This window comes from Haemaphysalis longicornis, unplaced genomic scaffold (genome assembly GCF_048455015.1).
Source record: "Haemaphysalis longicornis isolate Haplotype H1 unplaced genomic scaffold, Haemaphysalis longicornis Haplotype H1 scaffold_2, whole genome shotgun sequence".
In the NCBI taxonomy this organism is placed as follows: Eukaryota; Metazoa; Arthropoda; class Arachnida; order Ixodida; family Ixodidae; genus Haemaphysalis; species Haemaphysalis longicornis.
Window position 1 is genome coordinate 137,182,100 of NW_027526295.1, and position 13,609 is coordinate 137,195,708.

General features: G+C 48.6%; 1 protein-coding gene across 1 annotated transcript in view; it reads left to right on the plus strand.

Annotated features, from left to right (window-relative positions):
* LOC144168310 (delta(14)-sterol reductase TM7SF2-like) overlaps positions 1 to 13,253 on the plus strand; it is a 61,913-nt gene extending 48,660 nt beyond the window's left edge. The window contains exons 7-13 of the mRNA XM_077697320.1: positions 906 to 1,100; positions 3,827 to 3,930; positions 4,058 to 4,177; positions 6,325 to 6,496; positions 6,560 to 6,646; positions 7,962 to 8,084; positions 12,689 to 13,253. Of these exons, the coding sequence (XP_077553446.1) occupies positions 906 to 1,100; positions 3,827 to 3,930; positions 4,058 to 4,177; positions 6,325 to 6,496; positions 6,560 to 6,646; positions 7,962 to 8,084; positions 12,689 to 12,849 (962 nt within the window). The 3' untranslated portion in view covers positions 12,850 to 13,253. The remainder of the gene's footprint in view (positions 1 to 905; positions 1,101 to 3,826; positions 3,931 to 4,057; positions 4,178 to 6,324; positions 6,497 to 6,559; positions 6,647 to 7,961; positions 8,085 to 12,688) is intronic.
* The last annotated feature ends 356 nt before the right edge of the window (positions 13,254 to 13,609 follow it).

Genomic DNA, 13,609 nt, shown 5'->3' on the forward strand with positions numbered 1-13,609 from the left:
ATCTCCTCCATTAGAAAAGCGGCCGCCGCCATCGGGAATCGAACTCGTGACCTTGGGCTAATAAGTAGTAATTTACGCTTCCCCACCATCATACTGGCACTTTATTCCAGTTCTGAGCCCTGGGAGCTTCTCCAACTTCAGTTCGTCAGGCATTCTTGATGGAGAACTTTTTTGGACCCGCCGCGGTGGCGAAGTGATGGCGAAGGGCGTTGTGATGCTGAGCCCAAGGACGCAGGTTCAACTTTCGGCCGCTTATCTGGTGGAGGCGAAAAACGGTAACAGCCGTGTGTTCAATACTTCGGCGGACGTTAAAGATCCCCAGGTGGTTCAAATTAATCTGCAGCCCTCCAGCACGGTGCGCCTCATCGTCTGCGAAGCATCGGCCCGTTAAACCTACTAATCAATCAAATGATTAGAATTTTTTTTCAGGTAAAGAATTCGTTAAATTACTTTAAATGTGTTGCGCGAGTCAATGTGATTAGTCAAGGGTGACTAATAACGAGATGTACCAAGCCAGCCTACTCCAAACAAAATTGCGTGTAACAAATGCGCTAGCGATGTACCGCATGGCGCGAGAACAATTCGGGCTGCTTGCAAGAGACCGAGCCATGCCAGGGAGCGAAATCCATGCGCTTCGGAGGCACCACGGTTCTCTCTAACGGTATCGAGGGTAGTTCTCGGTTTTGACTGCTGTTTAGTGAGTGCAGGAGTTTTCCGTACCACATTACCAAAGGTAGGTAGCTTTGTTGCTGGCGCTGTTGTGCGTAGGAGCTACCAAAAAGAGAAAGTTTCTGCTGAACCGTGCTGCTTCACGTGGTGGTGACGTATCACTCGGAAACCGTGACGTGTTACCTTTGCTCTCCCCCCCCCCCCCCCCTCCTGCTTCTTTTCGTTCCTGTGCGCAGGCTGGGCGAACCTGCTGGTGACGGTTGGAGCGTTCGGGGTGCTTACGTACTACGGCTTCCCCGTGACCATACCGTACCGGTACAACCTCCAGCTCCTGCTGACCATCCTGGTATTCGCCAACGTTCTGTCCCTGCTGCTCTACGTCAAGGGCCGCTGGGCACCGTGGGATCACGTCTACCCGCCGGGCAACATCGGTGGGGTTTTTACTGCGATGCAGTATATGTGTGACCACCTCTACCCCCGTCCCATTATTCATTCCGGAGGAGCCGCTTTTCTCGGCGCCGCTCTGGTGTTCTTTTTCGTCACCGATGACCTCTCTTTCACAACTGTTATTGGCCGGCGCCTTTCAGATTTAAACTCGCGCACGTAAACTGTTGCCGGATTATCCGTGCGCGTGCGGGGAGTGGAGGGAGGAAGGGGGGCGTGCACGCGGAGCTGTAGGTTTCATGCCTGCACTAATGGCATGTTTATTGTGCGGGCGGGAGTTTACACGTGAACATCAAACAGCCGAATGAGATCTGTCCGGTGTCGTCAGTGGTCGAGCGGATTGCCTTGGTGTGTTACACAGACAGTACGACGCCGACGACATGGTAGGCAAACACACAGTCCCATGTTTGTTCCCTAGAATAAGGCTCGAGTCATTCTAAGTTTCATTCAGTGTAATGGTGAAGAATAACGCTCAATAGCAAAGTACAAACAGATGTGGTTTGTTTTGTGCAGAACGTTGAATGCGACCAACTTCGCGAATTATCCATCTTCACAGAGTGAAAGTGATCTAATTTTTTAATGCTCCATCCACATGTCATTATTGAATGAGAAAATCAATTGCCTTATGTGTAATCGCTTGATGTGCCACACTTTCGCAGCGTACCAAAAGGGTAAATTCATTGTATAAACTGAAATTACCACGCATGTAGCCGTTGGTAAGGTTTTCCCAGCATTGCGTTAAAGTAGTGAATCCGGATTTCAACGGGTTTGTTGTACCTCCGTGTATTCGCATGTCCAAATACAGCAGGATACGTGAGGTTTTACGTGTCATATAATATTATATAACCTCTGAAAGAACACCCATATGTGGGAAATGTTCACAAGCACAAACCAGCCCGTTGAAGGATCGTGACCCCATGAAAACTGAAATAACCGGTTTATTCGGGAAAAAACGGATACAAAATGACTAGGAAGGTGAGAGGAAGGCAAGTATAGCCCCAACATTGTGGTAAAAAAAAATACGGACGAACGTTGCCCGAGGGGAACAAGGGTAAACCTTTGAGCAGAGCGACCTGGCCCCTCCGCACACTGAGAGCGGATCCCTGGATGGAGGGAGCAGCCGGACCCCAGCAGTGCAAAGCCGTTTTGGGCGCCACTCCAAAGCAATGACCAAGAAAGTACATGGTAGCGTATGATTTATGACTGCTTATGACTGCTATGACTGCTAATTTTTATTCAGTAGCACTCGTCGTCATCCCTATTGTAGCCGTATTCCGACACCAATGCAAGGTAGGGTAAATTCCCTTGTAGCGCGTCCTTGCCTCTGTCGACCTGCGCTTCTTTGGCGGAATGGTCGACTAATTCGTTGTCGCCGTCTTCGGCGCGCATGACCCGTGAGCGCCTGTAGCTACACGACGACGACGAAGACGGGAGCTCATGTGCCGTAGACCCACACGCTAATCTGGACGACGCCGGGCGGTCGCCGCGAGGCACGCGCACACGTACGCTCGGCATTTTCTGTAAACGTCGTGCAAATTTGTGCTGTGTCGTGAGCGCCCATGGGGAAGCTCGTAGCTTCTACATGTCCGGGCGTCCTGGTAGTGAACATTGCCACTCAGACCGCTTTGTGTTGCGGCTGCGTCCCACCTTTTTTTCAATTCTCTGCCCGCTTGCTTCAACGAGAACTGAACTTACGTGCAAATGCGTTCAGTACCGCATTTGCTGTGTTTGACTCCTTCACGCACACACATTCTCTTGTTCATAACGCGCTCAATGCAGACAGTCACCAGCATGCGAAGTACACAAGGCATGTACAGAATACAGCTCCCACGCAGGTCCTATGCCATTCATATTTTTACACGTGACTAACGTCATCAAGAAGAAGGTACTGAACGCAGCAGCATATGAGGAGAGGACCCAATGGCTAGCAATTGTTCTAGCCTCTTAACTCTCATGGTTTACCAGACAACATTCAAGCGTGTAGTCAAAGCGTGACACATGAAGCGTTACAGAAAGACATAGGTTTTCTTAATTGAACAAGGAGGAATACTTCCGCATTGATAACGGTGGCAGGGATGGAAATCGAAACTAGGGATACTAGTGACGGGCAAGCTCCTTGACCGTAACCATATAGGCCACATGAAACACTTATTTCGAAGCACATAGATGTCTTCTAACGTGCGTGATTTGAATGCGAAATTATTGACTTCCCCTGGCAATGCGTTAGGGTGATATAGCAGGTGTTTCATGATGGCGTAATGGGGCTACCACATTAACGGTTTTCAGCTTCTGGCTACGGAGCACCCAGTGGTCAGGAGATCGGTCCCTGACCCAGCCGTTGAAATTGGGCAGTGAGAATGGCAGCTTCCGTCCCAACGTTAATGCCTATTCACCAGCTTCTATTCGGCTGCGACACCAACATACCAGCACACAATGGACAAAAGTCCACTGAAGTGGATTTGTGTCCATTGTGGCCGTCATTATTACAGCTGCCATCGCATCAACACTGCCAATTTACAATTCCACATTTCAAGATGTTTTCGCCTTTGACGTAGGTAGGTATGCATTTATCCTTAGTTGTTGTTTTTTTGCATACCCTCTTGTGTACTTTTGCTTGTCTACATCTCTGGGTGCTTCTAGCAGTGGAGTAAAACATTTTCACTTGACTTGTGACTTCCGTCTCTCTGACCTTTCAATTCTCGTGCTTGTGCAGGCAACCGCCTGAACGACTTTGTCGAGGGACGGGAACTGTCGCCGCGCATTGACAAGGGCTACGACCTGGCAACCCTGTGCTTCCGCTGCGGGCTTCTCACCTGGGTTGGTCTTCTCCGGCTTCTTCATTGAGGAACTCCGGTTCAACGTTATGTGGGCAAACAGATTACAGTTGGCGGGGTTTCTTCATTGATTCAGACACGTTTGGCCTGTTGCCTGTCCCTTGTGCTAGGTTGTCCTTCTTGGTTCTATGGCGTGGGATGAGTACAGCGCTCCTGGTTCCTTCGATCATGGCTTTGCCCTTAGTGCCAGCTGCCAGCTCATCTACGTCTGCATGTTCTTCTTCGACGAGGTCAGTGAAAGGATTTTCTGAATGAGCCCCCTTTTCCCTCATTTTCAGTGTGTTGGTTAGAGCATTAGAGCATTAGGTACCGCGACAAAAGACGCGACAAAAGAGCACGCAACAAAACACACCGATAATATCGCACAGTGTCAAAACAGCACGCGACAAAAAAGCACAGGGACAGAAGAGCACGCTTCAAATGAACATGGCGTCAATACAGCGAAACGTAAAAACAGCACGCGACAAGAGCGCGCAGCGACGCCAAAACACGGCGACAAAATAGCAAGTTGCAACAGGCCACTGTAACAGTTGGGCGGTTTTCTCACAGAATCTATTTCTTATACCGCGCAATTTACGTACTATGTCCTGAATGCAGCTTTGATAACATAAATTCAAATGGGTCTGATACCTGCTCTCCGTGGAGGCTTTCTGTATGACAAGTGTACTGCTGGGTCGTTGAAATTGTGAAACTGTATCGATCCTTCTGATGTTCTGTTAGTAAATTGAAGATTTTATGTCGATCCTTCTGAATTTCTGTTAAGAAATTCAAGATTTTTTTTTATCGAGACAACACTCTCCGTAAATTGTGATAAAAAAAATTTGTTCGTGCGGGAAAAAAAGACTTCCCCAACCTTATGATTACATCACAAATGCTGTTTCCAGAACCTAAACGTAACTGTGCGTAGTTTCCGTTCGAGGCGGCGGGAAGCACTTGGTCGTGATATTGTTTTAAAATAACAGTCTTTCTTCGGGTACTTCAGCACAAAAATTTTCGTCTGTCTCTATGTCTGTCTGTGACTCGATTGAGCCAGCCGGCGAAAGAGAAACAAGCTGCAAAATAGGTTCCTATACCCACAGCCAAATCTAAACGTCTAATTCCCGTGGCAATGTTCATAGTGTCAACATTGTGAACCAACAATATTGCAATACGCAAATATGAGGCAAAATTCAATACATAAGTGATAATTTTACATACCCACATTTTTACATTTTTACATTTTTACATACACCAATACATTAGTGACACTTTTGCGATAGCAAATTCTACATCCACTGCAGAAAAAAAATTCCCTCCGTCACCTGCTGTCGCCCACGCCACAGTAGCTTGTGGCGGCGTTTTAGGAATCAAATTGCAACAGATAGGCAAGTTTCCACTAGATAGGTTACACTATCTGCTTGGAACAGACGTGGAAAAGGGAAACGGGGTTCTATAAACGTTGAAGTATGGCGACTCGATTCACGCGCTTCTCCACCGTACAGCAGCGTTCGCATCGAAGCACCCGGCCTGGAGCATTGCAAAGCGGTAATCGAGGAAACCTCTAGCGTGTTTACCCTGGGAGCAGCGCGATGGCAGAGAAACAGCATGAGAGGTGAGCCGGAAAGTGAGGGGAAGCATTTACTTGCAAATGTCAACGAATGACTATGGTCTTTCGTCGACATTTGCAACGAAAGGAGCAGATACGCGACCAATTGTTTGCACTCTAATGCTCGAGCCATATGTTGACAGAACAAATTACGCCATTAGGCATGCAGGCAAGCCGCTTTTCATAAACGTAAGTAGTTTCCTAACACTCCAAAGCTAGCGTACGCTAACACCACTACGGGCCGTTGCCCCTGTCACTTCGCGTTGACCTATCAGCGGGAGGAAAAATATGACACAGAAAATATACATCATTAGGAAGAGGGGAAACGTTAGTAGCAAGCTACTTTTTTGTGTTTGTAATGGTTAGCCGGCCTACTGTTGGGGTTAGAAAGCATTGAGCTTCCTTCTAGGCACTTTTTTGTTTATATAGTACTTCACAGACCATTGCTCCTAGTTTTCTGAAGGGTGGTCGTCATCCGGCATTGCAGCCTTCATAGCGAATCTGAACGAACAGAAGAACAGTGTCATGAAGGAACAGAACCTGCAAGCGATGGCGGCAATGTTGCAGGGCCTAGCTGGGTTTTTCTGAGTCTTATTTTTCCGTCAAACACTACTCAAGTTTGCCTTCGGGAATTTAGAGGCAATCCAACCCACTGCTCTTTTCCGTCTGAGCCTAGAAAATTCGTCTTCAGGGAGAAGGACTCATATGGCAGCCATCTGTTGAAACTTCATTGTGTTCCTCCCTGATGACCTCCTTGTGTAACCTTTTGTATGGGTGTGGGTACTCGTGCAGGAATACTTCCTGAGCTCGGCCTTTGTGACGGATGAGGGCATGGGCTACGTGTCGGTGGTGAGCAAGCTTGTCCTTGTGCCATTCCTCGGAGTGCTGCCGCCCAAATTCTTGCATGAGCAGCGGCCTCCAACACTTCCGATCTACTGCCTCGCTTTCATCGCAGCGATCTTCCGTGAGTACATTTTTGTAAGAATCCCATCGTGTCTTCTCATGCGCCGTATTCTCCTCGGAACAGTGCTTGGCCTGATTGGGATGCACCTCGCCCACAAGCACAAGTACCGCTTTCGGCGCAACTGGCCTGACCCCGATTGCAGGGGGCTGGGTGAGTGTCCTTCTTTCTATCCTTCCTCCAGTGGAAGGCCCCTCATTGCGTGAAAAAGTGTCGTTGTTGTTGCAGTCTATTGGTCAAGGAAATGGGCACTGGTGCAAAAAAATTCCCGCGCCTTCCCGCGAGGGGAACACGAGTAAATGCAGAGCATTGGGGCCTCAGTACTGATTGAAGGTAGTGTTGCTTCCATCGCTTCTTCCGTGATGCTGGAGTAGCAGACACGAGTAAACGTGGGCAAGGAAGGAAGGAAGGAGCAACGCAGTGACTGAAACACGAGCGACCGCTAGCCGCTATATTTGCAGCGCGCGCAGTAGAGGGAGAGCAGTACGGGGGGGAGAGCGCGCATGCGCAAGCAGCGCGCACCCTTCCACGCCCCACCGCGCTGCTATCACGCACCTGTTACGCCGAGACCGCGACGGAGCGAACGGGCTGACTACGACGCTTGCGCGCGCCAGCTGCTGTTGAGAGAGAGGAGGGAAGGAGAGGCGCACCTGCTGCGGACGCGAAACTGTTGACACCGTCCGACGCAGGAACAGGCGAGGCTAAGAAATGCTCTGCATTTCAAAGTAAACAAATGACACAATTGGGCTCACATGCGATTTGAACCCGGCTCTCCAATTTAAAATTACAGTGCATTATCACTGCGCTATTTGCAAACGCTACCCAAGGAGGAATGAAAGTTGGAATCACTCCGTATTGCGTAAGAGGTGAACGTGAAGGCACGTGAGTAGAACAGGCTGACCTCAACCTCGCATGACTTTTATTCTGGGAAGGTGGAGGCGTGCCTCATCAGGCGGCCTGTTCGAGTAATCCATACCAAAAGACGAAGAAACGAAAGCGAAGAGACTCAGGTACTAGGTAGTTGAGAAGACGCTGATCAGTATCCACTGGCGTTCGCTTTCAAAGCATGTAAACAACTTTGTGTGCCCATAATAACTGATTTTCTTTCTTTTATCTGCCACAAGGACAGGATAAGTGACACACAAAACACAAGAAAATTTCTTCACACTTACGTTTCTGTGGAGACCGAACACGCATTACAGTGGCCGCACAAAACAGTTTGAAAGTCGCGTAGTCACTGGCCAATTGCTGCTGGAATCCCTTACGACGTGGCAGAAAGACTGGTAATAAACTTTTTGGTCGCTGCGAGTTCATGGTGGTGCATCCAACCTAGAATAGGCAACTTTTGTCTCGGCTGTCTGTGGCATGTCGTAGAGAACAGGGAAATCCGCGACATAAATGATAGAAAAGTGTGCCTACTGGTGGTCTGTTGTGAGTACGGTCACTGAGTGCTACTACCGGTTTCTAGGTGTGGACTACCTCGCCGACGCCTACGGTAACCGGCTGACGATGTCCGGCCTCTGGGGCCTAGTGCGGCACCCGAACTACCTGGCCGACCTGCTTTGCCACCTGGCCTTTGCCCTGCCCTGTGGTTAGTGTTTTCCCGCTCTTGTGGGGACCCGTTTGCTCCTTTTCCGAAAGAGGAATAGTTTGAGCAACTGTGGTAATAGAACTGTTTAAAAATCCACACGAATGTGCGTCCTCTTACTTTTTAATTTACCCTCCAAGCGGGCTCTTAATATGGAGCAAATGAATGCCACATCGCGAAAACAGATGTATTGAGTAACATTTGACGCAAGCTGCTTTTTGCATTCTGTTGTGCCTTGAGCAGGATGTTATGCACTGAGGAGGTGCATTTTTTAGAAAACACATTGTCCTGCATGGTTTGAGGGTGTCTGGGCGGCGTTTTCTAGTGCCCAGAATCCATTTGTTGCGATTCAAATTATTTTTATAGTTTCGGACAAAAAACCATACCACTGATTATTTGTTGAATCGGAGTAGCCGCAGTAAGAAGGCACATTCACTTTGCTGCACAGATGTGTAAATATTTACCACCATTCACAAATAAAACAAGTCTACTGTCAACAACAATTAACCCCAAATAGCGTAAAAAGCAAAATCTCGGTGATACTAAACCCCAGTGGCCCGTGGCGCAGCTAGAAATTTTTTTCAGGAGGTGTTATACCCGGCGAAAAAAAAAATTTAGAAAATTGGCTGCGCCCAACCAATGTCCTTTTTTTCGCTTTATCTTATTATCGTTTTTACATTTAAAGTTATAACAGAAGTGAGTAAAAATCCTGGGCGGAAAAAAAACCGGAAAGAGGGGGAGAAGGATGCGCCTGTTATAAAATTTCCGTGAGTGTTTTTACACCGAAACACCCCACCTCTGGCTACGGCACTGCCATGGCAGTCACTAAAATATTTAATAAAGTACTAAATAAACAAGCACTAGTATTAACAAGAATGAACCCTCATCGCTGTCCGTCCCGGGCATGCCGGCCTCTTTTCTTATGGAGACGAGAAATGAACTCCCAATGGTCGATACTTCGGCACAAGTTAAAGATCCTGGGTGTGTGAACATTCATTCGGTGTCCATCGCTAGGGCGATTTCCATAGTCCCCGTGTAATTGCGGAGCGTAAATACTAAAATTTTCCTTTCACAGAAAATGCATTTGTTTTCTGTACTTGCATGTTCACAGCTGGTTACACTAAATTAATTACACTTCGGCCGCCTTTTTTCGTATCGTGAAGTCCATGATGTTATTTCCAGAACATGCATTCTGAAAGGCTCCGTTTTTCCGCTGCACAAGAGAGATTGTCCAGGCGCAGGATGGCTGCGACATTACCTTATTCATTTCAAAAGTCCATTTTTAATTACTCTTCACCGTGAATAAATAGTTCAGCATAGTGATAGAATTATGTTATGGGCCAAACGTGGCGCTAAATAAACGCTTTGCGGTTATTTGTCTTCGAATACTCGCGTGCGGCCTTTGACGAGCTGAAAGTTGGCAGTGTGCATATGCAGATATCCCCGGTTCTTTCTTTCAATGTTCGATTTAATATAACACGTTATTCTATATTCCTTTTGATCAATTTTTTTGTATTAGAAAATATCGGAGATTTTTGCCCCTAATCTGCAGTGATGGCTATAAGGCGGTTCTGTTCCCGGTGAAAATGCGCCAATCATCTTCCCGTTTTAAGGCATTCTTCTTCATGTTACATCATGTCTATCGTCTTGCTTTAGATTCTAGACCCTATACACCCGCAGGGTGTCTAGCGACCGGGAAAACCGGGAAAACAGAGAAAAGTCAGAGAATTTTGAGCCACCGGGAAAAGTCAGGAAATTGTCAGGGAATTTTTTTTACTCACGTAGTACAAGTCAGGGAAAACCACCTCGGGGCCTGCCCACACAGTTTTAGAATAGGGGAAACCAGTCTTGGAGGCCCCCAAGAAGCTACCGAACGCAACCCGTTCGTGTGCGATGGAAGCGTGAACCGCATGAAACGTTTTCTGGTTTTTCTGCAAGCGAGAACGGGCCGCGCATGCCTGAGGCGCGCTGACGCCGCCGCGGAAACCAACCGCACGGTGCGTGCCGAGCGGCAGGCGCCGGCAACATGGCGGCGGCACCGGCCGCGGAGTAGTGCGGTAGCTCGAAAGACCGCTTCTAACCGCTCTTTAAAATGCTACTCAAGGCACAAACGCACTTGTTTATGCAGGGAAGGAGCCGCCGCAGGCACGAAATCGTCGACGCGCCTGTGATAATACCGCGCCCGAATCGCATGCAGAAACTCGCCGTGCGGCTCACGCAGATCGCAGCTGGCTTAGGTTTCTGGGTGCACTTGCGCAGACGGACGATGTAGATGGTGCCCAAATCACACACACAGCGCGCCTTTTTTTCCAGGGAGTTTTAAAAGGCAGCGCTTTTTGGGAGCTAATCTTGAAATAACTTTTCTGATGAGATCAGGAGCCAGAATTACATATACAGAAAGGAACATAACATGGTTTACGCGTGAACCGCATGGGGCGTTTTCTGCTCGCGAAAACGCGCCGCGCAGGTCACAGGCGCGCTGACGCTGCCGCGGAACCACCCGCACGCTGCGCGCAGTGCTGCCGGCGGCGGCTTCGACCGCGAAGGGGTGTCGGGAGCTCAAGCGACCGCTTCTAAGCGCACTCTACAATGCCGCACAAGTCACGCACGAAGTTTTTTGTGCGGTAAAGGAGCTTATAATGTGGGAGTAAACGGTGCAATAAACATCATCCGCGCGGCTAGTAAAAGCGCCCATGCAATACCTGCCGAGATGGTATGCGTAAACACCTCCGGCGGAGCCAGCCGGCTGTCTCAAGCGCTTCGAAACTGCCGCCATGAGGCGCGCGGCTCCCTATGGGCGCAAGTCGTCAGGCTCCTCCCACGGCCGCGCGCGACGCGCGTCATTTTCTGAGCGAGGCAGAAGCTGCCGCGCGCGCGAATCGTCGACACGGGCGTCAAAAAATCGCACGCGCAACGCCGACGCGCCCGAATCGCGCGGGCAAAAACGCATCATGCCGTTCACGTTGCATGTCGAGCCAGGACAATCAAGAAGAAAAGCAAAAGGTGCTCGCTGAAGCGCAACTTGAAGCTTCTATCCCGCGAGATGAAATGAACTCTCTGAACCGTAACTGAAGGCACGCAAACCTCAAACTGAAGTTAATCAAAGTGCATTTTGAGAATTAGGGCACTTGCAACAAATGTACTTCCCCCGTACGATAGAATGTGTTTTCTCTACATTTTTTATATGCTTCACGGACCATTTACACAGAATGGCGCATGTTGTGTAGGTCAGGGAATTTCTACTAAAAAATGGTCATGGAAAACATGAAAAAGTCGGAAATTGGATTAGGCAATTTGCTAGACACCCTGACCCGTGTCATTTAGAACCGCCGTGACAATGCCACGATTATTTTACTTCAGCAGTATGAACCTGTGGAGACGACAAATAACTTTGGCACCCTCTGGCTTTAACCGCCCTTCTGCCATTTCAATTCAGATTCTACTACTACAAATGTGGCATGTTGAGGGGTGCAATCCCAGCGCAATGGCTGTGTTTATCTTTTCCTCTGTGATATGCGCATTGCATTTTTAACATGTGGGGGCTTGGTCGCTTAACTCAGTCGCGTGACCAGCTACTGATTGTACAGGAGGAAAACTTTAATGTGCCGTGAACTTAAGTCACAAACAGGAACATTTCATTGTAGGATCCATCGTTGATGTTTTTTCTGCAGTGGCATTTTCCGGCTAGAGAAGGCTGACGCATTTTTCGAGCAGGAGAGGAGTAAAACTTGTGGAAAAAGACATGAGGAAAGAAGGGCGGACATTTATTACGGGAGCACATTTTACCGCGCCCGCAGGCGAGTAATTATTAAGGGGGACTCACTTGCTCACATTCCTATGAGACTTCGCAATTCAGTGTCCACGGTCTTTAAAAAGCATCGTGTGCCGATACGAAAGGTTTCACAAATTTATTGTAAGGTGGCTAAGTTTGCTTGGTTAAGAAATATATCACTTCCTTACTTAGAAAAAAACAAGAAACGCATTTTGGTTTATTCACTCTTTACTGGATGGCGCCAGCTTTCCACTAAAGGTGAAAAAAACTTTAGGCCGCAAACTTTTGCTACTATATGTAGCAAGCAAGAGATTATTTTATTTCAGTACAGAAGTGACATATCCCTAACATAGACAAACTAGGCCGTTGCGACCATTGATATGCAAGTGCAAAGCTTTTAGAATTGGTGCCCTATGATCTTCATGTCCGTGGGTCATGGAGTAGTTAAGTCTTATTGGAATGTTAACAGGTGAGTCCCTCTTACGATCTGACCAAAAGGTTTCTAAGCGTTGCATAGTCGGTGCGAACGGAGTCACCCACAGAGACACAAAGACGGGAGAAGAAAAAAATAGTGCACTGCTGAACAATAACAAGAAAAAGGACCGTAGGAAGTCGCTGACGCCGCTTTACTCCCTTCAGAATAAACTTTACAATTCGTTGTGCTCGAAAACTTCTTGCCTTCATTTCAATGCAAGGTGCTCATATGGCTTGTTTGTGTTTGGAGGCAGGTTAGTGTACTTGTACAGCAAACAACTGCTTTCTGAAACTAAGTTGACCAATTTCAGGCATTCAGGCAATTGGGAAACTGAACGTATCCGCGTTATCTTCCATCCAGGACATCACCACCTGCTGCCGTACTACAGCGTGATAACGTCAACGGTATTCCTCGTCGCCCGGACGATAGAAGTGGAGGGGAGGTGCGCAGACCGTTACGGCCACCTCTGGACTCGGTATACCGAGATAGTCAAGTACCGCCTGGTGCCATTCGTCTTCTGAGTCCGACTTATTCCTTCGTTTTGCACCTCCCTCCTCCTTCTCCGCGTTTTGTTTTCTTGCCCTAACATTTTTTGCCCTCTGTTCACGTCTCTCCGCCTCAATGTCTTGCATTGCGGACAAGGGAACATTCAAAGAACCCGTTTTAAATGCAGAGCATTTCTTTAACTCACGATGTTATGCGTCCGTAACTCGGCGTCGCAGCCAGCCAGCACGTGCGCCCCTCCCCCGCTCCTCCTCGCTCTCAACAACAGGTGCGGGCGCGCATGCGCGTGCTCCGGCGCTGAAAGAGGCGTTGCAGCAGCAGGTGCTACCCCCTCTCCCTTTACTGCGCGCGCTACGAATATACTCGTTGCCCGAGCGAAGGATCCGCGGCCCGACGTTGACGTTTGGCCGCGGCTTCTCGTGCACGAAGTTCGGCGTCGGCAGCGCGGCAGCGCGGCAGCGCGTCGGCAGCGTCGCGGTACTGGTTGAAGGTGTTGCTTCCATCGCTTATGAACTTCGACGATGGCGCACTGCCCTCCCGAGAGGGATAATAAGAAAGAAAAGAAAAGAAATAATAATAATAAAGATCCAACCGATTGCCCCGCAGAGAGGGAGGGGTGCAAACGATGGCAATAAGTAACACGTTACGTACTTACGTCTCTCGTCTCTCTCTCTCTCTCTCTCTCTCTCTCTCTCTCTCTCTCTCTCGTCTCGCAAGCCAACTACCCAACCCCTACGACAACAACAACTACAACTACCACCGCCAACTACCACAACC